Source organism: Hordeum vulgare, chromosome 7H (assembly GCF_904849725.1).
Source record: "Hordeum vulgare subsp. vulgare chromosome 7H, MorexV3_pseudomolecules_assembly, whole genome shotgun sequence".
Classification (NCBI taxonomy): domain Eukaryota; kingdom Viridiplantae; phylum Streptophyta; class Magnoliopsida; order Poales; family Poaceae; genus Hordeum; species Hordeum vulgare.
In genome coordinates, this window is record NC_058524.1 from 597,025,081 (window position 1) to 597,050,094 (window position 25,014).

A 25,014-nucleotide genomic window follows, 5' to 3' on the forward strand; every position below is an offset into this window, starting at 1 on the left:
TGCAAAACAGTTGCACACGTGGAACACTCGGGTTAAGCTTGACGAGCCTAGCATGTGGAGACATGGTCTCAGAACACATGAGACCGAAAGGTCGATCATGAATCATATAGTTGATATGATTAGCATAGGGATGCTTACCACTGAAACTATCCTCAACTCACGTGATGACCGGACTTGAGCTAGTGGAATTGGATCATGAACCACTCAAATGACTAGAGATATGTACTTTTTGAGTGGGAGTTTAGCAAGTAATTTGATTAAGTTAAACTCTAATTATCTTGAACATAGTCTAAGTCCACTTTGAATATATTTGTGTTGTAGATCAATGGCTCACGCGAGAGTCACCCTGAATTTTAATACGTTCCTAGAGAAAGCTAAGTTGAAAGATGATGGAAGCAACTTTGTAGACTGGGCTCATAATCTAATTAAGTTGCTCCTGCAAGCTGGGAAGAAGGATTATGTCCTTAATGCTGCGCTAGGAGATGAACCACCCGCTACGGCTGACCAAGATGTTAAGAACGCTTGGTTAACACGTAAGGAGGACTACTCAGTAGTTCAACGTGCAGTCTTGTATGGCTTAGAGCCGGGACTTCAACGTCGCTTTGAGCGTCATGGAGCATATGAGATGTTCCAGGAGTTGAAGTTTATCTTTCAGAAGAACACCCGGATCGAGAGGTATGAGACCTTTGATAAATTCTATGCTTGCAAGATGGAGGAGAATTCGTCTGTCAGTGAACATGTGCTCAAAATGGCTGGGTACTCAAGCCGTCTAGCTGAGCTGGGGATTGAACTCCCGCAAGAGGCTATCACTGACAGAATTCTTCAATCACTGCCGCCAAGCTATAAGGGCTTTTTGTTGAACTACAACATGCAAGGGATGAACAAGTCACCCGGCGAGTTGTTTGCGATGCTGAAAGTCGTAGAGTGAGAACTCCGTAAAGAGCATCAAGTGTTGATGGTGAATAAGACCACTAGTTTCAAGAGAAACGACAAAGGAAAGAAGGGTAGTTCGAAGAAGAGCGGCAAGCCTGTTGCCAATCCGACGAAGAAACCCAAAGCTGGTCCTAAGCCTGAAACGGAGTGCTATTATTGCAAGGGTATGGGTCACTGGAAGCGCAACTGCCCCAAGTATCTGGCTGATAAGAAGGCGGCCAAAGAAAAATCAGGTATATTTGATATACATGTTATTGATGTGTACTTAACCAGTTCTCGTAGTAGTGCCTGGGTATTCGATACCGGTTCTGTTGCTCATATTTGCAACTCAAAACAGGAACTGCGGAATAAGCGAAGGCTGGCGAAGGATGAAGTGACGATGCGCGTGGGAAATGGTTCCAAGGTTGATGCAATCGCCGTCGGCACAATTTCACTTCAGTTACCATCAGGATTAGTTATGAACTTAAATAATTGTTATTTAGTGTCTGCGTTAAGCATGAACATTATATGGATACTGTTTATTGCGAGACGGTTACTCGTTTAAGTCAGAGAATAATGGTTGCTCTGTTTCTATGAGTAATATCTTTTATGGTCATGCACCCATTGTGAGAGGATTTTTCATATTGAATCTTGATAGTGATAATACACATATACATAACATTGAGACCAAAAGAGTTAGAGTTAACAATGATAGCGCCATGTTTTTATGGCACTGCCGCTTAGGTCATATTGGTGTAAAGCGCATGAAGAAACTCCATACCGATGGACTTTTGGAGTCACTTGACACGTGCGAACCATGCCTCATGGGCAAGATGACTAAAACTCCGTTCTCCGGAACAATGGAGCGTGCAAGTGACTTGTTGGAAATCATACATACCGATGTGTGTGATCCGATGAGTGTGGAGGCACGCAGCGGATATCATTATTTTCTCACCTTCACTGACGATTTGAGTAGATATGGTTATGTCTACTTGATGAAGCACAAGTCTGAAACATTTGAAAAGTTCAAGCAATTTCAGAGTGAAGTTGAAAATCATTATAACAAGAAGATCAAGTTCCTACGGTCTGATCGTGGGGGTGAATATCTGAGTTTCGAGTTTGGTGCTCACTTAAGACAATGTGGAATTGTTTCACAGTTGACACCGCCTGGAACACCACAGTGTAATGGTGTGTCCGAACGTCGTAATCGTACTTTATTAGAGATGGTGCGATCTATGATGTCTCTTACCGATTTGCCGTTATCGTTTTGGGGTTATTTATTAAAAACAGCTGCATTCACTTTAAATAGGGCACCATCAAAATCTGTTGAGATGACACCATACGAACTGTGGTATGGCAATAGACCAAAGTTGTCGTTTCTTAAAGTTTGGGGATATGATGCTTATGTCAAAAAGCTTCAGCCTGAATATCTGGAACCCAAAGCGGAAAAGTGCGTCTTCATAGGTTACCCGAAAGAGACAGTTGGGTATACCTTCCATCTCAAATCCGAGGGCAAAGTGTTTGTTGCTAAGAACGAAGCTTTTCTCGAGAAGGAGTTTCTCTCGAGAGAATTGAGTGGGAGGAAGATAGAACTTGATGCGGTTGTCGAACCTCTCATCCCTCTGGATGGTGGCGCAAGGCAAGGAGAAACCCCTGTCGTTGTGATGCCGGGATAGGAGGAAGTTAATGATGATGATCATGAAACTCCGGATCAAGTTCCTGTCGAATCTCGCAGGTCGACGAGACCGCGTACTACTCGAGAGTGGTACGGTAATCCCGTCTTATCAATTATGTTGTTGGACAACAATGAACCTACGAATTATGAAGAAGCAATGATGGGCCCAGATTCCAACAAATGGCTGGAGGCCATGAAGTCCGAGATAGGATCTATGTATGAAAACAAAGTGTGGACTTTGGAAGTACTACCTGAAGGCTGCAAGGCTATTCAGAACAAATGGATCTTTAAGAAGAAGACGGGCGCTGACAGTAATGTGACCGTTTATAAAGCTTGACTTGTGGCAAAGGGTTTTTCACAAGTTCAAGGGATTGACTACGATGAGACATTCTCACCCGTAGCGATGCTTAAGTCCGTCCGAATCATGTTAGCAATAGCTGCATTTTTCGATTATGAAATCTGGCAGATGGATGTCAAAGCGGCGTTCCTTAACGGTCTCCTTAAGGAAGAGTTGTATATGATGCAACCCGAAGGTTTTGTCGATCCTAAAAATGCTAACAAAGCGTGCAAGCTCCAGGGATCCATTTATGGACTGGTGCAAGCATCTCGAAGTTGGAATAAACGCTTTGGTGAGGTGATCAAAGCATTTGGGTTTATACAAGTGGTTGGAGAATCTTGTATTTACAAGAAGGTGAGTGGGAGCTCTGTGGCGTTCCTAATACTATATGTGGATGACATATTACTGATTGGAAACGGCGTGGAGTTTTTGGAGAACATAAAGGATTACTTGAATAAAAGTTTCTCTATGAAGGACCTAGGAGAAGCTGCTTACATTCTAGGCATTAAGATCTATAGGGATAGATCATAACGCGTGATAGGACTTTCACAAAGCACGTACCTTGATAAAGTTTTGAAGAGGTTCAAAATGGAACAGTCCAAGAAGGGGCTCTTGCCAGTTTTACAAGGTACGAGATTGAGTAAGACTCAGTGCCCAGCAACTGATAAAGATATAGAGCATATGAGCACCGTCCCCTATGCTTCAGCCATAGGTTCTATCATGTATGCAATGTTGTGCATTAGACCGGACGTTAGCCTGGCCATAAGTATGGCAGGCAGGTTCCAGAGTAATCCAGGAGTGGATCACTGGATGGCGGTCAAGAATATCCTGAAGTACCTGAAAAGGACTACGGAGATGTTTCTCGTATATGGAGGTGACAAAGAGCTCGCCGTAAAGGGTTACGTCGATGCAAGCTTTGACACAGATCCGGACGACTCTAAGTCGCAGACCGGATATGTATTTATTCTTAATGGGGGTGTGGTAAGCTGGTGCAGTTCCAAGCAAAGCGTCGTAGCTGATTCTACATGTGAAGCGGAGTACTTGGCTGCCTCGGAGGCAACTAAGGAAGGTGTGTGGATGAAGCAGTTAATGACGGATCTTGGAGTGGTGTCGAGCGCACTGAATCCAATAACCCTGTTTTGTGACAACATGGGTGTCATTGCCTTAGCAAAGGAACCGCAGTTTCACAAGAATACCATACGCATCAAACGACGCTTCAACCTCATCCGCGACTACGTCGAGGAGGAGGACGTGAATATATGCAAAGTGCACATGGATCTGAATGTAGCACCCGCTGACTAAACCTCTTCCACGGGCAAAGCATGATCAACACCAGAAGTGTATGGGTGTTAGATTTATTATAATGTAATTCGCATGGTGATGTGAGGGCTAGATTATTGACTCTAGTGCAAGTGGGAGACTGTCGGAATTATGCCCTAGAGGCAATGATAAATAAGTTATTATTATAATTCCTGTATCAAGATAATCGTTTATTATCCATGCTATAATTGTGTTGAATGAAGACTTAGATACATGTGTGGATACATAGACAAAACACTGTCCCTAGTGTGACAGCCCGATGCCGACGTTCCAGAAGATTCCCCCCTTTATCCCGTTTTTGTCGTGTGTCTATTTTATTTTGTCGCATCATCATCGCATCATTCGCATCATCTGCATTGCATCGGCACCCCGTTGCCGCCAGTTTTCAAAAACTTGCATCCGTTGGTAGTTGCCGGTTCTCGTCGTTGCCCATTCTGAGTCCGACCACACTCCCACGCGTCCGCGGCATCGTCAAACCTTGTTTTAAAAGTGTGAGTAAAACTTTCCCTGATTGGGTTGAGATTTTACGCGCGGTCTTTATTAGATATAGCTAGGCTGCCTGTCGAATTTCGTCGCGATCGGGGTTCGTATGGTACCCGAACGGTCGACCGTAGCGGCACCGTATTCGGTCTACCGTCGGACGTTTGTCGGTGTTTTAAAAATTCGTTGCCGCACCGCCCATTCTCCCTCTCGTCCCTGGATATCCCCTCTACATGGCCTCGTAACCGTTCCCGCGTTCAGAATTAGCCGAATCCGACCGCGCGGTTGAAACCGGGGCGGGATTTCGCTAAACCTAGCCCCCTCTTCTCTATATATAGCCCCTCCTACTAGTATTTTGGACAGCAGCCCCCCTGCCTCATTTTGTGCGCCACCTACCCCGAAACCCTAGCTCCCGCAGCCTCTCTCTCCCACCAGCGCCGCCGGCCCGCCAGGCCCGATCCAGGCCCGCCTTGGGCCCAGATTCGCCGCCCCCGCGAGCTCCCCCAGCTCCAGCACCATGGCCTCCCGAGCTCCCTGCCCACCTCGCGTGCGCGCCGCCCCAGCTCCCCGTGTCGCCCCGCAGTCGCCGCCGGCAGCTCGCCGGAGAGCCCCGCCGGACCCAGGCCGGAGCTCCCTATGCTCCTCTCTCTTCTTCTCTCCCTCACCCGTATCTCTCTCTTCCCGCAGGTTCCGAGGTCGCCGCCACCGCCCCGTTCTACGCCTCCGCCGCGTGGATCCGGTGTGGAGATGACAGATCCGGCCGGCCTCCGCCGCCCGGTCCGTTTTCGGCCGCTCCAGTCTCGCTCGTGACCCGCTGCCATCGTCAGGGTCGTTGCGAGGAGCCATGGCGCTGCGTGCTGTCCATCGGGAGATCGAGCCTCCGCCACCGCCTCGCCAGCTCGTGGGCCGCGCAGGAGCAGCCAGGCTGCCAGATCCGGCCCAGCTAGGTAGCCCCCCCATCGGCCTCCTCCAGGCTTCCTCCACCGCCAGCCCAGGCCGGTGTGCATCCTCCGCCCGAGGCCCAGCTCCATTTCCCCAGATCTGGCCCAGGTGCACTTGGTGAGCGCAGCTATTTCCCCGCCCCCGTTGCAACATTACTACTTTGCGCTCGTTGCCTCTTAGGCCCAGTTAGGAATTCGGCCCATTATTTTGTTTTATTTTAGGTTTGCGATCTATTTTTTTTGAGGGTTTAGAATATATTCGATCGCCCGTATCTTTTTATTCGTGTGTCGGATCGGAATGTGTAGCATATGGATTTTGTGTAGAATTCCACGTAGATTTCGAATTTCTAACTTGCATAATTATTTGAGGCAGTTTGATGTGCCTAATGCATCGTTTTGCGTGCTGTTTCAATAGGATCCGTTCTGTAGTTATTTCTCGTGCGTGTCCGGATTGCCCGTATACCGTAGATTAAATGTCCATGTTTTAGGGACCATTTTTCCATGTATTTTAGAGCGGTCATTGTATTTTTGCGTGTAGGGAATTGCCGCTAATTTATTTTCCCGCGTATAGGTTTTTTCTCGCATTTATGTGTGGCATTATTTTGTATTGCAACCCCACATATTTTATATGTTTCCGGGGTAGAAAAATCCATTGGATTTTTCTGTGCAATTAGTTTTAGCTTTTGAGTAAGTTAGTTCTTGAGATATTTTTCCGTGTTGCCCTCTTGTCATTTTCGTAGGATTTATTCCGTGCTTCGTTTGATCAAGTTGTCAACTGGAGAGTTGATCTTGGGTATTTACTCTAGCCCCTGGTATTTTTGGTTGCAATGTAAATGCATGTTTAGGTGTGGTTTGATTGCTCTCAAGTTGCTAGAAATAGTGCTGATTTGGAGGAGCTGAAATATTTCTAAGTCTGGAATCTGTTATTATTTTGTTGTTGTCTTGTCTTGTTTCTATCTTTTGTTCTGTAGCTCTTTTGAGGTTGGTGCAATGGAGTTAGTGGTAACCCTTGTGATTCTCTAGCATGCTGTGAATTTTCATGCCATTTGGAGACCTGTATCTTATGATTTTCTGCTGTCAATATGGCTTCAGATCGAAAACTGCACTTTCATGAGGTGTAATTTTCACTAAGTTTGAAATAGTGTGTGAGATGCCATTTTGTGCCTTCTTTCCCTAGTGACGGAAAGTCGTGCCCGCGGTTATGTGGCAACGTGGAAGATTTGTTTAACACTGGTTCTAGATAACTTGAAGTTAACTTAATTAAAATATGCTAACTATGTGTGTAACCGTGACTGTCTCTTTCATGAGTTATTTCTCCGATCGAGGACACGGTGGGGTTATGTCTGACGTAGGTAGGTGTTTCGGATCATTCATTTGATCATCAGTAGTCACGTCCGCTATGCGTAGATCTTCCCACTCTTATTTCTTGTACTCGTAAGCTAGCCACCAAATATATGCTTAGCCGCTGCTGCAACCTCACCACCTAACCATGCCTCACCCATTAAGCTTTGCTAGTCTTGATACCTTTGGAAATGAGATTGCTGAGTCCCCTGTGGCTCACAGATTACTACAACACCAGTTGCAGGTACATGTAAAGGTTATTTGACACGAGCGCATTGATTGTTCATTTGGAGTTGCTTCTTCTTCTTCTTCTTCATCGATCTAGGATGGGTTCCAGGCCGGCAGCCTGGGATAGCAAGGATGGACGTCGTTCTTCTTTTGTCGTTTGTTTTCGTCCGTAGTCGGACCCTGCTCTTACTCTTGATGTTTATGTAATGTATTGATGTGACTCTGATGTAGCTTGTGGCGAGTGTAAGCCAATTCAATATATATATCTCATCTTTTCAGTACATGTACTTGTAACGATATCCATTCTTGCGACACGACGAGATGCGCTTCTATCCCTGACGAGGCCTTCGTGCCAAATCGAGGATAGGGTCGCATCTTGGGCGTGACACCTAGCAAGCCTCTAGTTGGCTAGCGAGTTGGTCAAGGATAGTCAGGGTCTTCTGGCTATGTACAAGGTGTTGTTGCTTGATGATTGGATCACATCATTGGGAGAATCATGTGATGGACTAGACCCAAACTAATAGACGTAGCATGTTGATCGTGTTATTTTGTTGCTACTGTTTTCTGCGTGTCAAGTATTTATTACTATGACCATGAGATCATATAACTCAGTGACACCAGAGGAATGCTTTGTGTGTATCGAACGTCACAACGTAACTGGGTGGCTATAAAGATGCTCTACAGGTATCTCCGAAGGTGTCCGTTGAGTTAGTATGGATCAAGACTGGGATTTGTCACTCCGTGTGATGGAGAGATATCTCGGGGCCCACTCGGTAATACAACATCACACACAAGCCTTGCAAGCAATGTGACTTAGGGTAAGCCATGGGATCTTGTATTACGGAATGAGTAAAGAGACTTGCCGGTAAACGAGATTGAAATAGGTATGCGGATACTGACGATCGAATCTCGGGGCAAGTAACATACCGAAGGACAAAGGGAATGACATACGGGATTATATGAATCCTTGGCACTAAGGTTCAAGCGATAAGATCTTCGTAGAATATGTAGGATCAAATATGGGTATCTAGGTCCCGCTATTGGATATTGATCGAGGAGTCCCTCGGGTCATGTCTACATAGTTCTCGAACCCGCAGGGTCTACACACTTAAGGTTCGGCATTGTTGTATGCGTATTTGAGTTATATGGTTGGTTACCGAATGTTGTTCGGAGTCCCGGATGAGATCACAGACGTCATGAGGGTTTCCGGAATGGTCCGGAAACGAAGATTGATATATAGGATGACCTCATTTGATTACCGGAAAGTTTTCGGCATTACCGGGAATGTACCGGGAGTGACGAATGGGTTCCGGATGTTCAACGGGGGGGGGGGGGGGGACAGCCCACCCCGGGGAAGCCCATAGGCCTTAGGGGTGCCACACCAGCCCTTAGTGGGCTTGTGGGCAAGCCCAAGAAGGCCCCTGCGCAGGATAAGAGAAAATCAAAGAGAAAAGGAAAAAAAGGGGAAGTGGGGAAAGAGAGAAGGACTCCACCTTCCAATCCTAGTTGGACTAGGATTGGAGGAGGACTCCTCCGCCTCCCCCCTTCGGGCGAACCCCTTGGGGCTCCTTGAGCCTCAAGGCAAGGCCCCTCCCCTCCCTCCTATATATACTGAGGTATTAGGGATGATTTGAGACAACTTTTCCACGGCCGCCCGACCACATGCCTCCACGGTTTTTCCTCTAGATCGCGTTCCTACGGAGCTCGGGCAGAGCCCTGCTGAGATTAGCTCACCACCAACCTCCGGAGCGCCGTCACGCTGCCGGAGAACTCATCTACCTCTCCGTCTCTCTTGCTGGATTAAGAAGGCCGAGATCATCGTCGTGCTGTACGTGTGCTGAACGCGGAGGTGTCGTCCGTTCGGCACTAGATCGGAGCGGATCTTGGGACGGATCGCGGAACGGTTCGTGGGACGGTTCGTGGGGCGGATCAAGGGACGTGAGGACGTTCCACTACATCAACCGCGTTTATTAACGCTTCTGCTGTGCGATCTACAAGGGTACGTATATCTGAAATCCCCCTCATAGATGGACATCACCATGACAGGTCTTCGTGCGCGCGTAGGAAATTTTTTGTTTCCCATACGACGTTTCCCAACACGAACAACCTGAGGGATGTTGAGTTGAGTGGGAGTTCTTAAGTAATATGATTAATTGAACTCATTATCCTGAACAATAGTCTAAGTTGTCTTTGCAAATTTTGTTGTAGATCAATGGCTCGCGCAGCATTTTAATGCGTTCCTAAGAAAGCTAAGCTAAAAGAAGATAGAAGCAATTTTGCGGGCCGGGTCTGTAATCTGAGGATTAGCCTCACGGCTTCACAAAAGGCTTATGTCCTTGATGCACCGCTTGGTTTGCCACCTCCTCGAACGTCGTTTGTGGATGTCGTGAACGTCTGCCAACCACGTGTTGATGACTACATGATAGTTTATTGCACGACGGTGACTACATGTCTATGGATGTTCTGTGGATGTTGATGACTACAGAATAGTTCAATGCACCACGTGTATCATTGCATCATACCATAAATTATCGTTGAAGGCTTCTTGTATATTCATCTTCCATCTTGAGAAATTATTTGTATAATTTAAAGAGTCTCCCAAAAAACCCCGTGGAAAAAAAATATGAGGAGAATAATATAGATATGTTGCTGAAACTCCTTTAAACTAGTGAAAATGGAAGGAAATGATGCAACATATAATGATTATTGTCTCCTCGATAACCCATATAAGAAAAAACCTTTCAAGAAGGAGAAAAATCGTTGGTGAGTTTAGGGAACAATAGATGTGCTTTGTATACATTCCTTTAAAAAACCTTGGAAAAAAAGTATTGCACATGTCGCCTCATTAAAAACCTTTTATGAGAAACTTAGAGAGAAAGCTCATAAGGAAAAAGAGTGTGATATATGTCATTGAAAACTCCTTTAAAAATGTATACAATGTAAGAATTATTTAAAAATGTTGTTAGCATTCAATTTTTTATGACATTTAAAAAATGTACATGCATTTAAAAAAATGTACTGTTATATTGTAAACTATGTTCATACAATGTAAAAAAATATCTGTATAATTTAAAAATAAGGCTACCAACGAATCAAAAAATATGAATCACATTTTTTACGATTTTAAAAAATATGCGATTTAAAAAAATGAAAAAAATATGTTCCTAGTTTAAAATAATGTTTAGTATCATTAAAAAAGTTTGAACGTGTATTTGATTTTTCTAACACTTATTCATTTTTATGAAAAAAAATATATTCGAGAAAATTAATCATGTATGTGAAAATGGTTAAACGTGTATAAAAATGTTTTGTATGTATGCATGAAATAATAGAAATCAAAAAATATTTAAAAACGTTAATTATGTATTGTAAAAAATATAGACGTGTGTAAAAAAATATTTATTACGTATACAAAAAGAAGTGCAATGTGTATGCAAAATGTAGACATATGCTCCAAAAATATAAAAATAAAGGAAATTCCTTTTTCAAAGAAAAACGGTGAGAAGTGAAGAAAGGTATAGAGAAACTGAAGAAAATAAGAAAAAGAAAGGGAAAATAATTACATCCCACCGACTGATCCGGTTGATCCATCCGGCGCCCGCTCGCCCGTTAGATCTTGCCTCGATCACGAACCATTTTCCGAAACTGGCTCGTTGTTTCAGAAACTGGAGCGTTGTTTCAGGAACGGGGCTGAAGTTGGAGCACTCCAGGTTCCTCGTCGTGGCTCCTCTGCTATCGGGGACGAGCCTGTCGGACTCCGGCGAACCGCCGCCGCCGCCGTCGGTTCTCGCCAGCTCGCCGGATCCCCACCTCGCGCGGCGAACGAGGAGGTGTGCGGCACGGAGGCCGTCGAGCTCCCGCCGCCGGGGAGCTTCTCTGCCTCGCTGGAGATGCGTCCCTGCTCGCGCTCCCGACTCTTCGTTGAGCATGGATCCCGGCTGCAACGTGACTTTCGTTGCAAAAATTCCTGAAACTCGACCGTTGTTGCAAAATGTTCTTTCGTAAAAATACCTATGTTACAGAAAGACGAAGAAAAATAAATTCTACAACAAGCAAATTGTTTCTGAAACTCGACCGTTGTTTTAGGAATTAACGGATCCAAAGTTTATTTCTTGCAACAAAGCGAAAGTTTCCGCAACTCGAGCGTCGTTTCAGGAAATAACTACTGACCATGCGGCTGGGATGCGGGACGTTAGATCGGCATCCGACGGATAGCTAGGTGACGGATAATTTTTAAAAATCATCCGACGAACGCGTAGCGTTCCCAAAAAAAGAAAAGGAACGCTAATGAAACAAAGAAAAACAGAAAGAGAGAAAACCACATAGGAAAAGAAATACTACTCAGTTGCAGCTACAGTACTACTACTCAGTTGCATCTACAGTATTGGAGCGGAACTACATCTCGCAGCGGGCCAGAGATAGCCCTAGGCGTCTCAGTGAACTATGCAGATTTTGTATTCGCCCCGTGGAGCAGACAGCAACCCATACCTGGCCAAACGGGTCGTGCCTGACGGGCCGGCACGGCTGCCCGCAGGCCAGGCACGAGACGGGCCCGGCCCGGCACGGGCTAATCGTGCTCGGGCCAGGCACGAGCACGTCGTGGGCCGTGCCCGGGCCGCCACCCCGAGCCCGCGTGCCGGCACGGCACGGCCTGATTAGGAGGGAGCGAGGCAGGCCGGCGGGGGGCACGTCTTGGGCCGATAGATCTGGCCATCTGGGGACGCGGTCAGCGGCATATCTGGTCAGCGGGGCAGGGCCACAGGGGCGGCTGGGCGGGAGGGGGGACGCGCGCGGGAAAAGGGAAGGAGGCGCGTGGGAAAGGGAGGGTGTCGCGCGGGAATAGAAGGGGTCACGCGGGAAAAGGAAGGGAGAGATGATTTTTTTACGCGCCTAATGTCTCGCGGGCCGGCACGGCACGACCCGTATATTAATCGGGCCCAGACGGACCGTGTCGTGTCTGGCACGATTACGGCGGGCCGGGCCGGGCCGGCCCGTTTGGCCAGGTATGCAGCAACCGTGGAGGCCCAAGAAATAGTGCTAGATACTTTCCACTTTCCAGGTCTCTCCTCCCCAACGGCCCAACCCCAGCGCACGCGCAGCCACAAGCGATAGCACGGCCGCCGCCGCTCGCCCGCCTGCTCCTGCTGCTCCCGCTCCAGCGCCGGCACCGGCACCGCCGCGTGCTGCTCCCGCTCCAGCCTCGACCCTTATCGTGTCCCGCGCCGGCCCTGCCCCTGCGGTCACCGGCCGCCGCGCCACACCCACACGCTTCGGTCCATCTCGGTTTAGGTGAGTTTCCAGGCAGCCTGCAGGCTGCGTGCAGCCGGCGGTGGTTTTCAATTCAACATTCCGTGCCATGCGTGTGTGTATGTCTCCGGTGTCCTGTATGTGCCATGCTTTGGTGCTGCAGTTAAGTGGTAGGCATGGAGATTTTGTCATGCGTGCGTGATTGACTCGGTACTCTTTTCTATACCTGCGTTTCAACGTTTTTTTCCCTTTCAACTGTTGTATGAACTGACAGATATAAGATGAAGCCAGCCATTGATTTGGTACTCTTTTTTACCTCTATTGTTACTTGTAGTTTTATCATACTATCATATCTGTTCTGATGGATCGTCAGGCTTCAGGTTTAATTTCTTGGTTTGTTGTGCAATTAAGGCATGTATTGCACATTTGCACATTTCATCTGCCCCTGCTTAATACAAAATCATGTATGTGTGTGTGTGTGTGCCAATAGGTCTGGATTTTAATCTGTTTTTGCTCGATTGGTACAATAAAAGCGCCTCTGTACAAAACCGTCTTCCGCACTATTATTACCAACTAACTAACTACGCCTCCTCTGTTGCTGTGGGGACAGTTGGATTATTGGCATCCAAGCTTGGCGTCCAGTCAGAATCTCCTGGACTTGATGTCCGATTTCAGGGATGCTGGAAGAGACGCTGCAGGGTGAGTAATGCAGCCACAATCTGCTTATGATATGCATAAACCTGAGACCAGCGGATTAGTAAATCTTCCTCATGATAAGCATAACTAACTCAATGCCTCTGTTTCCCGTCACCAGGTGTGGGTTTACCCGTTCATGGTTCTAGGCCTTTCCAAACGGAGGCTTTGCACGACTTTCTGTGCATGTTGTTGGGTTTGCCCATGGACAACTTCAGCCATGCACAAGCACAGCCATCTCCTCTGGTACCGTCTCAGCAGCCACTTACCATCATTGTCACCGATTCGTCTGTGCGTGGCGAATTTTGGCACTCACTTACCACCCGAGAGATCAAGAAAGCAAGGGGGTTGCGGCATCCATGATGCACTGAGAGTCTTGCACCTCGTGCCAGGGAAGGTATATAATGACAAGGAGGAAGGTCCATCTCATCACCGCCTTATCAACGACTGTATGCATGACATCTTGGGAGTTCAGTCAGAAAGTCATGTTATGCGTAATGGAAAAGTGCAGTTTGTTAGCTCAAGCAATAATACAGAGCAAATTTTACCCTATACCGTTGATTCTCATGATATCTCTGCTTCTCCTTCCATGAATAAACTCGCAAAGGGAAACAAGTTTATGTTACTTGTGGAGCTGCATAGGAGAGGAATAAGTGCGGATATGTCCATTTTTGCATCTGCCATGAGCTTCTGTGCTGTTAAGCAATTCATTAGGGGAGGTGCCCAGCTCCATGCTGTACTGGTGAAAGTTGGTTATGAATTGTCAGTCCTTTCTGGCACCTCTCTAATCAGCTTATATGCAAGATGTTGTCAACTGGAGAATGCTTGTCAGGTTTTTCAGAACATGCCAGTTAAAAATACCGTGTCGTGGACAGCACTCATTTCTGGCTATGCACAGGATAATAAGGTTGAGCCATGCCTCCAGGTATTTCAGCTGATGAGGCAGTCAGCGTGCAGGCCTAATGACATCACTTTTGCCACTATCTTCAGCGTGTGCACTAACCATGCGCTTCTTGCACTTGGTAAAAGTGTTCACGGTCTAGAACTGAGAATGGGTTTTGATTTGTGTGTGCATGTCTCGAATGCATTGATATCAATGTATGCAAAGTGTGGGAGTATAGATGAGGCCCAGTCCATATTTGAGAGCATTCCGTGCAAGGACCTGATCTCTTGGAACTCCATGATATTTGGATATTCACAGCATGGCCTTGCTGAGCATTGCCTAAGCTTGCTAAAAGAAATGGAGGAGGAACACATAGTGCCTGATGCAATCTCCTTCCTTGGCATCCTGTCATCATGTCGGCATGCATGCCTTGTAGAGGAAGGCCGGCGCTGCTTCAAGTCGATGATCAGACTTGGAATGGAACCAGAGTTAGATCACTACTCGTGTATGGTAGACCTCCTTGGCCGGGCAGGATTGCTCGATGAAGCATGGGATTTGATCCATACAATGTCCACGTCTCCAAATGCAGTCATATGGGGTTCTCTGCTGGCTGCCTGTAGGATGCATGGAAACATTCCGATTGGCATCCATGCGGCAGAGCATCGTCTTAAGCTGGAGCCAGGTTGTGCTGCAACTCATGTACAGCTAGCAAATCTATATGCTAGCATTGATTGCTGGAGTGATGTGGCCAGAGTGAGGATGATGATGAAGGAGAGAGGACTGAAGACGAATACTGGGTGCAGCTGGATAGAAATTGGCAATAAGGTTTATACCTTCACAGCAGAAAACAGATCAAAGAGCCACCAAGTAAACAATGTCTTGGCTGTTCTTGACTGCTTGCGCTCTCATATGGCATACAAGTATGATCTGCTGATAGATGGTCTTGAGTTTGATGAGTCCGAATATTTCATGGTAAGTTCGAGCAGTGAATAAATATTTGAAGATCCTAAATCGCCCCATCTATATGAAGATAGAAGAACCAATTCTATAGAAAAACCATCGACTCACACCTCAGAGACTTGTGATATGATTCATCTGAAACCGACCACAAATTGTTTGATATTATATTGTTCAATGTAGTTATACACACTTGTTGTAAACTAGGCTTCACTATTGATCGGTACAAACCACGCGGGGACTTTAGATGTAAATTAGAATCAAAATATGAGAAAGGTTAGCTTGATTGACTAGATGAGGTTTGACCTTTTTTTTTTGTCTCTAATGCTATTTTTGCACTGATCTGAATAGTGAAAATTACTTCACAATTTCAGTTTGACATCTGGTGGTTTAACTAGTATACTCTACTACTAATTATTTCGTACTTGCATTTATGATTTTTTTCCTTTGAGATGTAAAAGAAACAAATTTAATAATGGCTAATCCAATATTTTACTTGTTCTTTTCACCTATGTTAGTATATTTCACTACAATCTCCTCTAACCTATAAGCTGGATCAAAAGCCAGGCCCTTGAAGTAAATTGAAAGCAAAGTACCTAATCACAAAACTGTAAATAAACTTATTGTGAATCCAAAACTTAGCCGTTGGACATGCTGCCGACAATATTTATGAATTTAAAATCCGAAATACGTTGGCACCTTGCACATGAGCAGAGTTTAAGGTCTTGACTATGAAAAGTTCAGATTATTGTTGGCAAGGAACTCCACAAAAAGCACCATGATAGCAACCATAGATTGTTCTCCGAGATAACACCCATTAAATCTAGCAGCTAAGACCAAAAGCGTACTTCAGCGCTCACGCATGAACACCATGACCGATTCCGTGTAGCCTCTGATAAAGTTTCCGTTGCTTCCAACCGCCGACTATGGGGGAAACCGTGCGGCTCAGCAGAAGAACATTGTTGACGCTACATTGCGATGCAGACGAGGCAGCTCCGGCACCGGGGCAGCCTCAGCCTGGGATGACGTCTCAGACATGTCATCGAGCCTGGTGAACTTGGCCACCTGGGCCACCGCAAGGTGTGCGTAGAAGATGGGAGCAACTGAGAGGGAAAATAGATGGTCAGCCATGCCTTTCTTAATACAATTTGCGAAATCAAGTATGTGGCAAATCATGCTTACCTACTGAGATTGCTGTGGTGCTCCTCTGGTACCTGAAACGAGTTCACAAGCATTGGAATGTCAGAAGGATGCAGCAATGATCAGAGGCAAGGTAACGACTGAATCTTTTGTGACTAACTGCTTTAGTGGACATACACATAGGATAGGGAGTGCACGAGCTCCTCCAGCTCATCAGCAGAGAAGCCTATGTCGTCGTGGAGCACATGGTAGTGTGTTGGCCTTGTAGTCCCCTGGAACACAAAAGCAGAATGACTTGACTTAGATTCAAATAAACATCGGCAACCCAGTGAGTTACAATCTCAACTCACAAGGTAGAGATAACATACAATTATGCCAGCATGAGCACACATGTAGAAATCATAGTTCCTGGGATGGCAGATTCCTCTATCAACCACAGTGCCTACGCAAGGGGAAAATAGGAATATGATAAGAATGTATGTGTAAAAAGGCCTAAGAATTGCTCGTTTAGTCCATACAAAATTGTAGTAAACAACTGTTCTGTGGTAGGTGTGTAGATAAAAAAGTAGGTTACCAGGGGGGACATTAGTCACTTGATCAGGTCTCTGTCCATCTCGCTGGAAAAATCTCGTGTGATGATTCTTCTGCGCAACTATCAATGTGAACTTGGGGAACCAGTTGCCATTAAAGTGCTTGCCACCAAAAAATTTGCATGCCTGTATCAATTAAAAAGACATTATTATCCAGAACTGGCTCATGAGGAATGGGACATCATTTAGGTTTACCTCCATGATCTGCGCTAGCTCCTCGTTCAGTGCCTGATTGAACTGGCTCTCACTAACGCCATCCCTAACATCAAGACAACAGAGTATCCTTATAAATCAGTGTGCCAAAGTAAACTTAGAGATGGCATCGAGTATTAGAGTCAGTTTGCACAATTAGTCCACCAATTTCTACAGAAAAATTATGCTGCTTAAATGCAAAGTCCACTATTGGTTATCTCTGGGAGGACTACTGACCTGAAAATGATAATTTGTTCCGGCCTCTGATCATCGTTGTTTTTGAGGAAGTCAACTATTGAATCCCTGAAATTTATTGTCCCAGTGAGCAACAAAAGAAAATCATATGTATAGTTAGGCAGCATTGCTATTAAAATTGTTTAAATTACACTTATGTAAAGTCCGAGCTGAAGAAACTCACTTAATGAGGCCATGATCATCATCTCCAATTGGCTTAAACAAGGCATCAATCATTTCCAGCTTGGGTGACTGAGTGCACACAGAGGCTCTGTACTTTGACATGATTGGCCACTTCAATGAGCTAACCACCTAGGTAAAAAGCCCCAAAACACCCGGGTGAGTCAGAAAATTGTCGGTTGGAAAATCTCTCCAGGACCATCAGCTGACACCTGACTTTATTACTGCAGGAAACTGTAAACATAAGCAGAACTTACTGCAGCAACTGATGGTAAGTTTTGTCCTGGTGAACCATGGGAAACATCCATACCAAAGATAATTGTTGGCATCCTCGACACGTGAGGAATAGCACGGGCTGTTTCCTTTTTTAGCAATGAATTTAACCCGCCAAGCTAATCGGCAAAAACAAAACAAAACAAAAGCAAAGCATTCGGTTTTTCAGCTAACAAATCCAAATTGTGTGGTACACTGAAGATGCAAATATAGATCACAACACAAACCTTGGCATTTATCTTTAGCAGCACATTTGTGAGGTACTGATCTTTGATATTGGCAGGAGGAACCAAGCATTGCGTAAAGATACCATGTTCCACAAGGCATTCGCGCTTCCACGGTCCTGGTAAGAACAACTGAGATTTGGATAATTAATAAAGACATAATACAGCTTATTTGCAAAGCTGGGTTAGCAGAGCAAACCATAGATGTCACAGTTCTTCTCAGGAAGAACACACAAGAGAAAGAGAAAGTCTGGTTTTCGTGTTAACTTTGCTTTAATCTGCTGAAACATAGCCTCCACCCTTTTTGTTGGAGGCTCCCGTCTCATTTGATGCCTCTCCTCAATCACAGCGCCACATTTGGCCATTTCCTGCAAATAGAACTGGTTGATCAATAACAGAATTTTTGAAAAAGCCCAAGATTAGGCGAAACGGTGACTTACAATTCCCTTATTGGCACCAGACCGGACAAGGCACCCGACAAGATCTTCAACATTACATCGTGCAGAAAAATTAACAACTCCCCAGGTCTCCACTTTAATGGGCTTAATGAATTTCTGGATAACACAACTGGGTATGTTACGGCATCGACAACAATACGTAATGATAAAAAGTTTATGATGCACATGTGTAGAGTTCAATCAAGAGGTATGCCCAGTTGCTCACATCATTATTGAAGTTCCACCTCCCGTTAGGCGTATGAAGTTCTCTACCATCTGCAAAGATTAACTGCACATTACAATGTTTAATTAGATGCAAGCAGCAGAGATCCTGCATAGTAGGCGTTCAAAGACATACATCCAGTGAAAAGAGCAGTATGGCTCTACCAAGTACCTGTGGTGCCTGAAGGACTCTACCCTCAACTTGGGTAAACTCTGGAGCTATCGAAATGCCGCATTCCCTTAACATTGGATCGGAATTATAATTATTGGCACGCAACTCCTGGGTAAACAAAATTGTGACTTTATTGTCATTTGGATATATTTTAGACCTTGTCAACATATCTACTGCAGCTTAGGTGAACTCAGGGGATCAGGGTAACATACACCAGTCAAGCTCAACATCCTCTGATCTGGCCTCTGCCTGGATCCCTCCACTAGCTTTGACCTTTGCATTGTCGACAGAGACTTTTTATACCTTTGCAATGGCACTAGAAGGCAAACCTGGTTGCAAACATGAAATTAGCACCAAAAACACAAGAGACTTTGCATGAAAAGAATGACTTGAAACAAGAACAGGAAGAGAGGGACGGACCTCCAGCGGGAGGTATGTTGGGCTGTTTGTCTTCCCCGCAATTAGACAGGGAAAATTAGCAGACTTTTCCATCTTCGTAGACCAACGATTCATGAAGTAATCATAGACAGTTACATCCACAATGGTGCCATCCTGTTGCTTTAGTGGGAAACTAGAACAAGAATGAATTTATTGAAACAAGAGGATGTGAGGCGTATGCCCTGAACTTGCATATAACAATTCAAGAGTAATAGCATCTTACGTCAGCTCATTGCAATTGTTTTCGGATAATCCAATAATCTGCAATTCCATCTTCGTGTGAATGGTCTCGATCCTTAATTTGTTCAGTGCCCGTTTGGCCTAAAATCATGTCAAGGGTGACCAAGGTTAGAGCAGGGAAACATGTTAGTCTAGGGATGGATTCTTGAAGGACTAAAATATCTATTAAGAAATCACTAGGTTGTAACATACTTTGCGCCAGTCAATTCTGGAAGTGTCCTTCACATCCTGGTTGAAGAGTAGAAAGTCAATCACAGGCCCGGGTCTCACTACCATCGTGGTGGTTAAATCTACAAAAATTTCAATGATCAATCATATATGCCACCCTCAATCTTGTAAGAAACTTTTTTCCAGGAAGCTCATGCAAATTAGGCCTCGAGATTATAAACATACCGACATTGAGTGAGAGCCCACTTTGAGTGGGTCGAAAGCTAGAATAAAAACCCTGACAACCGCGAACACCGCCACCCAACTCCACATAACGGGAATCTTTACGGAAAAAAGACTGTCGGACTAAAAGGCAATTCCTGCAGCCAGCAAGAAAGCCGAGTGAGTATAAGAACCTAACAGAGAGCCATCATAGAGTTTGCAACATTTGATAAAAGATCGAAAAGGTTGTGCTACATAAACTTTAAGAACATACTGTTTCGCAGAGTGCTGCCTCAGAATGATGTCAAGAACCCGAAGAGCATCCTGCGAGGAAATGTTCATCGGAACCTTTGCCGCGAAGGTTATCTCCACCTTGAATATTTTGGAGGGTGTTTCCTGTTTCATTCTCTTGCTGTCACTTGGCCCCGGGCTGCCATCTCCTCCAGGGCTCCTGCTCATTGCTGCAATCCTGCAGGTTATATTAAATGTCAAGACGATCCCCACAACCAAGAGGAGATGATGAGTTCCAAAAATAGATGAGATAAAATGGGTGATGGAGCAGACGAGTGTTTTACCTTGCGGATGAAGCATCGACCAAGACAACCTCAAACACATTGGTGGTAAAAGGAAGAGGCCCAGCGGTGTAGAGGCCCGTCTCACCATCAAAGGCGAACTGCTTGCCTGCAAGCGAAGAGGCATAGGTCTCGTGCAGCTGCCTCATCACTTTCCTCCTCATGCCTTCTCCCACACCGGGTTTATCGTCTTCGTACTTGAGATCCATCTCTTTCCTCCTCACGCCTTCTCCCACCACGGGTTTAACGTCTTTGTACTTGAGATCCACCCGCGAATGGAAAATTCAAAACCAAGTATTAGAAGGTGGCCGTGGAAATCAAGATCAACAAGAAGTAGGATGGTGATGGACTGGTCAGGATGAGGGATTGCTGTACGTGGTAGTGGTAAAAGAAGCCATGCGTTGGCTTCCGGGAGACTTTGAAGTGGTTGGTGAGTAGCGTTATGTGGCGCCCTCTTGTGCCGGGCTCAGTCGGCCTTGTGATGGGAAGCATCTGAGGCATGGGCGGCGCCTTTCTGGGATCATAGCCCTTGCCACCGTGTGGCATTGGTGACTTGCTGGGATCATCTCCCTTGCTACCGTGCGGCATTGGTGACTTGCTGGAATCATCGCCCTTGCCACCGTGCGGCATTGGTGACTTGCTGGGATCATCTCCCTTGCCACCATGCGGCATTGGTGACTTGCTGGGATCATCTCCCTTGCTACCATGCGGCATTGGTGACTTGCTGGATTCATCGCCCTTACCACCGTGCGGCGTTGCTGACTTGCTGGAATCATCGCCCTTGCTGCACTGAGTCTGTGACTCCATCTATCTGCAAGGAGAACACACAGCAAGGAAATTTGATCAGCAAGGATTTACTCTTAGTTGGGCAGGGAATTAACCAGATATTGTTCCGTTCTTTTCTCAAGCACAGCCACTATTTGTGTGCAGTGCTCCATGATTAATTAGTTCCACACATTTTTTTCCGTGTTGTCACGAATTTATATGGAGCAAAATGATAAAAGGGGTGCAGCTTATGTCACATGAAAATGTTTTCTGATGATTCATGGTATGTTTCCCACAAAGAAAGGAGATTCAGATCGAGCAAAAAAACAACTGGGCAACTAATAATCTGGAAACCGAACCAGTGAAACCATCAGTTGGTACAACGTTTTCCACAAAAAGAAGGGGGAAAAGGCATTATTAGCGACTCTCATCACCCATCAGAAAAGTTTAAAGCCCGAATCCCAACTTCGCACGGCCGACTATCAAGAAGATGAACCGCTGCATCCTAGAAAATAATAATAATAAGAAGAACGACTAGTGCAGATGGATGAATGAAGTCGGACGCAGGAAAACCCCGAAAATCAGCGGCGGAGCTAGACATAAATAGATGCGGGGCGAAACATAGGGAACCATAGCTGGTTCCCCTCCAGTTCCATTGATATGGAACCACAGCTGGTTCACAGCATTCGGCGCCGTCTAGGGTCAGGGGTAGGAAACGAGAGACAGTCCCTTCCTTTGGAGTAATTTGCGTACAAAATATAATTGATTAATTCCTGATCGGTCGCATCCGAAAAACATCACCATACTTCCCTCAAGAAAAGGAGAAGAAGAAAAAGAACATCACCACACATTTGTGCACCCAAAGATAGCTTGAAAGCAACCCCTCGTGTGCACAGGCGAGCGAAACCGGCAAACAAGCACTGGCTAGTACGTGACTCACGTACTCTTCACTGTCGGAAAGTTAAAGAGCCCGATTCCTAATGAACCGGAGAGTTAAGAAACAAGCTAGGTGAAAAGTTAAACCTCAGCTCAGCTGGCTCACTAGCTCCCTTCGCCCTCGACCTCGTATTTATGGCAGGCCAAGAATCAAGAACCCCACTCACTTTGCCTTTCACGTGCAACGCGACGGGGCGCCTTTCGCGTCGCTGTGGCGTGGGCCGCCTGGTGACGGGGCCCGGCGCGTCAGCGTCGGTCGGTCTGTGTGCACTGAGAGGAAACGGAAGAAGACGCACGGCCCCCATTTTTTTTTTACTAGTACAAATGCCCGTGCTTTGCACTGGGTAAAATAAATAAATATATAATCTGCTTGCTGTGCCATTATGCGGCATTAATTTAAATAAATGTGTATAATAATGTTAAATGTTTTCTTTTAAAATATTAGGTACTCCTTTGCACTGGGCAAAAGAATAAATATATAATGTGCCATTATGCGTCATTAATTTAAATAAATGTGTATAATAATGTTAAATGTTTTCTTTTAAAATATTAGATACTCCTTTGTACCGGACAAGAAAAAAATATAATCTTCTTGTTGTGCCATTATGCGGCATTAATTGAAATAAATGTGTATAACAATGTTAAATGTTTGCTTTTAAAATATTAGGTACTCTTACATATAAAAATGGATGAAATTTTTTATAATAGTTAAAAAAAAATTATTAAAATTTTAAATTTTTGTAAAAGATAAATTGTTATTTTTTTCAAAAGGATTTTTTTATTGTGTGAGAATAACTTTTTCTTATTGGAGACGGCATTTGTGTGTACAACATATTTTCCATAAATATTTTTTGAATAATATTTTTTATTGTTTTTTGCAAAACTTGCTTCATGTGTTATTGTGCATCTTTTTTATATGGATTTTTACTAATTGTCGATGATAAGGTTAAATGTTAATTTTTTTAAAAAAAATTTGGTGTATACATAAAAATTGTAATACTTTTTAAGAAGTATTGATTTTATGAATTTCCAGCTTTTGTTTGAAAAGGAATCTTTTTTAAATAAATATTTTTCTTAAACATTCAGACATAGTAATAAAAAATACTCTGTCTGTACCATAATATAAGACATTTTTTGGTCTAGATTTAGTCATTTAGACTAAAAACGTCTTAGGTCGTGTTTGGATCAGCGTTTAAGCTCGTTTGTGGCCGGTTTAGGATACAAACCTTCTCCCGTCATTTTTATTTTACATAGGAAACAAGAGGCGGTCGGTAAGTTACAAGTGTAAAATTAATACGGGTGTAAAAACTTACACCCATTCCAAACAGGACCTTATATGTTGATATAGAGGGAGTAGCTCAAAGTACACAAAATTCCTTGGAAAAAAAACATACACAGTTTCTAAAATGGTTTCTTCCAAAGTATCCATGTAGTTCGCTATCTTGATTGCAATAGTTTGAAGTACACATAGTTCTAGAAGTGATTGTGGCCAAAACATGCATAAGTTCTTGGTTATCTTGGTTGCTCCTCTCACTGCAAAACATTAATTGTTCCAGGTTAATTCCTTGCACATTTGCCTTGCCATGATATATACAACACAAAATTGCAATTCAATTTGAGTAACTATTATACTCAAAAGAGCAAGCAAATGCTACTAAAGTGTATGATCCAAGAACTCAATTCAACTAAAACCTGAAATGAGTTAATGAAAATAAGATAGACTGCTTATTTTGTTTAACTGACGATAAAATGCTTATTGGCCTTCGGGGCATGATGCATGAGGATAGAAGTTGCTCAGTCTGACAAGACATTTCTGAAGAAAGAATGTAGTCTAATAACAACCAGAATGATTGTGAGCATTCATGCAAGTGAATTTTAAGGGTAGGGGCATGTACCTTAACAACGTCACATGGACCTTTGGCTTCGCATTTTTTTGAAGTGATCACGTACAAGCTCTTTAAATGAGAAACTGGTAAGATCTTTAAGGCAGTATAAACTTTTTTGGATAAAACGGAAAAGCATTAAAGTAAACTGAACATGAAACATGAACTGGGAGATGTCTCTTACCTGCAATATCTGGTTTATTGCTTTTGCAAGAGCAGGTTTCAGATCACGGGGATGCAGAGCATCATTGCGATAATCCTCGAGGAGTTCATCCATTCCTACGTAGGTCCGGCTTAAGAGCAAACAAACAGATGTTACAGTTGAACACAACTATCAAAATCATGCCATGTAATTTTTTGACAGATATTACGGTAAGCAGACGTTTGGAAGAGCTCTTGCATCAGTAGCAGGCTTGCAGCAATAATATACTCTGAACTGTCTATCTGAATTATCCCCTCCTGTGTTGCAACAATGCCTTCTGCCACCTGCTGAAGGTCGGCCGCGGCTTCAGGAGTTGATGAATTTGGCTAGATGCAACACGGACCACTTCTAGATAGTTTGATCATTTCTTACTTATCTCTGCTATGACCCACCTTTTGCTCTTTAATCTCGTTCTTTTTCTGGGTACCAAGTCTGAGGCTTATATTTTTTCTTTGCCCTTGCTTCAGCTGCTCATAGTTGTAATCGACAAGCACCTTGTGCCGCCGATTTCCCATGAACTTGATTGCTCGGGCTGCTGCACTATTCATCGAGGTTGCTCCATCTTTGCATATGGGATTTGACACCAATTTCCAGCCAGATGCAGCGCCCAACTCCTCTCTGGTGGGGCAAAACTTAACTACCGATATATATCCCCCTTGCTCAAGTTCATGCGCAAAGTAGTGGTTTAGAGAGGTAGAGCTTCTCAAACAATGTCTCCAACAGGAACCTGCCGGAAAGATCGGAACCGCCGAGCATTACATAAGCATGAAAAGATGAATGTGAAGGTCAGGTGTATACTACAATCATGACACAAATAAAAAGCTCAGTAGTAAAGATTCATTAGACAGGCTTTTGAAAATAACAACCAGTGAGACCCATACATGTGCAAGACAAACTGAAGCCATAATATTACTGAAATATAAATTCAGAA

The 25,014-nt window shown here is 44.5% G+C and overlaps 3 protein-coding genes across 5 annotated transcripts; 1 reads left to right on the forward strand and 2 right to left on the reverse strand.

Moving 5' to 3' along the window:
- The first annotated feature begins 12,391 nt into the window (after positions 1-12,391).
- LOC123411941 (pentatricopeptide repeat-containing protein At2g37320-like) lies at positions 12,392-18,689 on the forward strand. Of its 3 annotated transcripts, XR_006613362.1 has the most exons (6): positions 12,392-12,523; positions 13,092-13,180; positions 13,296-15,029; positions 17,907-17,969; positions 18,308-18,492; positions 18,598-18,689. XR_006613362.1 is itself a non-coding variant. In XM_045104904.1 (5 exons), exons 3-4 carry the CDS (start codon positions 13,314-13,316, stop codon positions 17,925-17,927), a joined length of 1,737 nt encoding a protein of 578 aa, XP_044960839.1. In that variant the 5' UTR covers positions 12,392-12,523; positions 13,092-13,180; positions 13,296-13,313; the 3' UTR covers positions 17,928-17,969; positions 18,308-18,569. The 3 variants fall into 3 exon arrangements, 2 of the variants coding, with proteins under 2 accessions (XP_044960839.1, XP_044960838.1); XM_045104904.1 differs by lacking the exon at positions 18,598-18,689 and having other exon boundaries at positions 18,308-18,569; XM_045104903.1 differs by lacking the exons at positions 18,308-18,492; positions 18,598-18,689 and having other exon boundaries at positions 17,907-18,177.
- Positions 15,569-20,586, reverse strand: LOC123411940 (protein argonaute 4B-like). The gene is made up of 21 exons (XM_045104902.1): positions 20,301-20,586; positions 20,000-20,194; positions 19,750-19,883; positions 19,549-19,646; positions 19,340-19,437; positions 19,099-19,249; positions 18,891-19,007; positions 18,679-18,786; positions 18,511-18,573; positions 18,288-18,401; positions 18,047-18,215; positions 17,851-17,966; positions 17,608-17,742; positions 17,355-17,482; positions 17,174-17,239; positions 16,940-17,003; positions 16,729-16,870; positions 16,523-16,596; positions 16,332-16,426; positions 16,197-16,228; positions 15,569-16,117 (listed from the first exon to the last, which is right to left on the reverse strand). Exons 1-21 carry the CDS (start codon positions 20,504-20,506, stop codon positions 15,960-15,962), a joined length of 2,463 nt encoding a protein of 820 aa, XP_044960837.1. The 5' UTR covers positions 20,507-20,586; the 3' UTR covers positions 15,569-15,959.
- Positions 20,504-21,447, reverse strand: LOC123411943 (proline-rich protein 2-like). Its single transcript, XM_045104906.1, has one exon. The coding sequence runs from the start codon at positions 21,102-21,104 to the stop codon at positions 20,595-20,597; it is 510 nt and encodes a 169-aa protein (XP_044960841.1). The 5' UTR covers positions 21,105-21,447; the 3' UTR covers positions 20,504-20,594.
- Between the last annotated feature and the right edge of the window lie 3,567 nt (positions 21,448-25,014).

Bases quoted from the DNA above. Each gene is read 5' to 3' on its own strand.
- LOC123411941 (XM_045104904.1), top strand. From the start codon at position 13,314: ATGGTTCTAGGCCTTTCCAAACGGAGGCTTTGCACGACTTTCTGTGCA. The intron at 15,030-17,906 runs GTAAGTTCGAGC...TGATATTGGCAG, and splicing joins ATGAGTCCGAATATTTCATG to GAGGAACCAAGCATTGCGTA.
- LOC123411940 (XM_045104902.1), bottom strand. From the start codon at position 20,506: ATGGATCTCAAGTACGAAGACGATAAACCCGGTGTGGGAGAAGGCATG. The intron at 18,787-18,890 runs GTATGTTACCCT...TTGTTTACCCAG, and splicing joins GGATGTTGAGCTTGACTGGT to GAGTTGCGTGCCAATAATTA. The intron at 17,743-17,850 runs GTTTGTGTTGTG...TTTGCCGATTAG, and splicing joins TGCTAAAGATAAATGCCAAG to CTTGGCGGGTTAAATTCATT.
- LOC123411943 (XM_045104906.1), bottom strand. From the start codon at position 21,104: ATGGAGTCACAGACTCAGTGCAGCAAGGGCGATGATTCCAGCAAGTCA.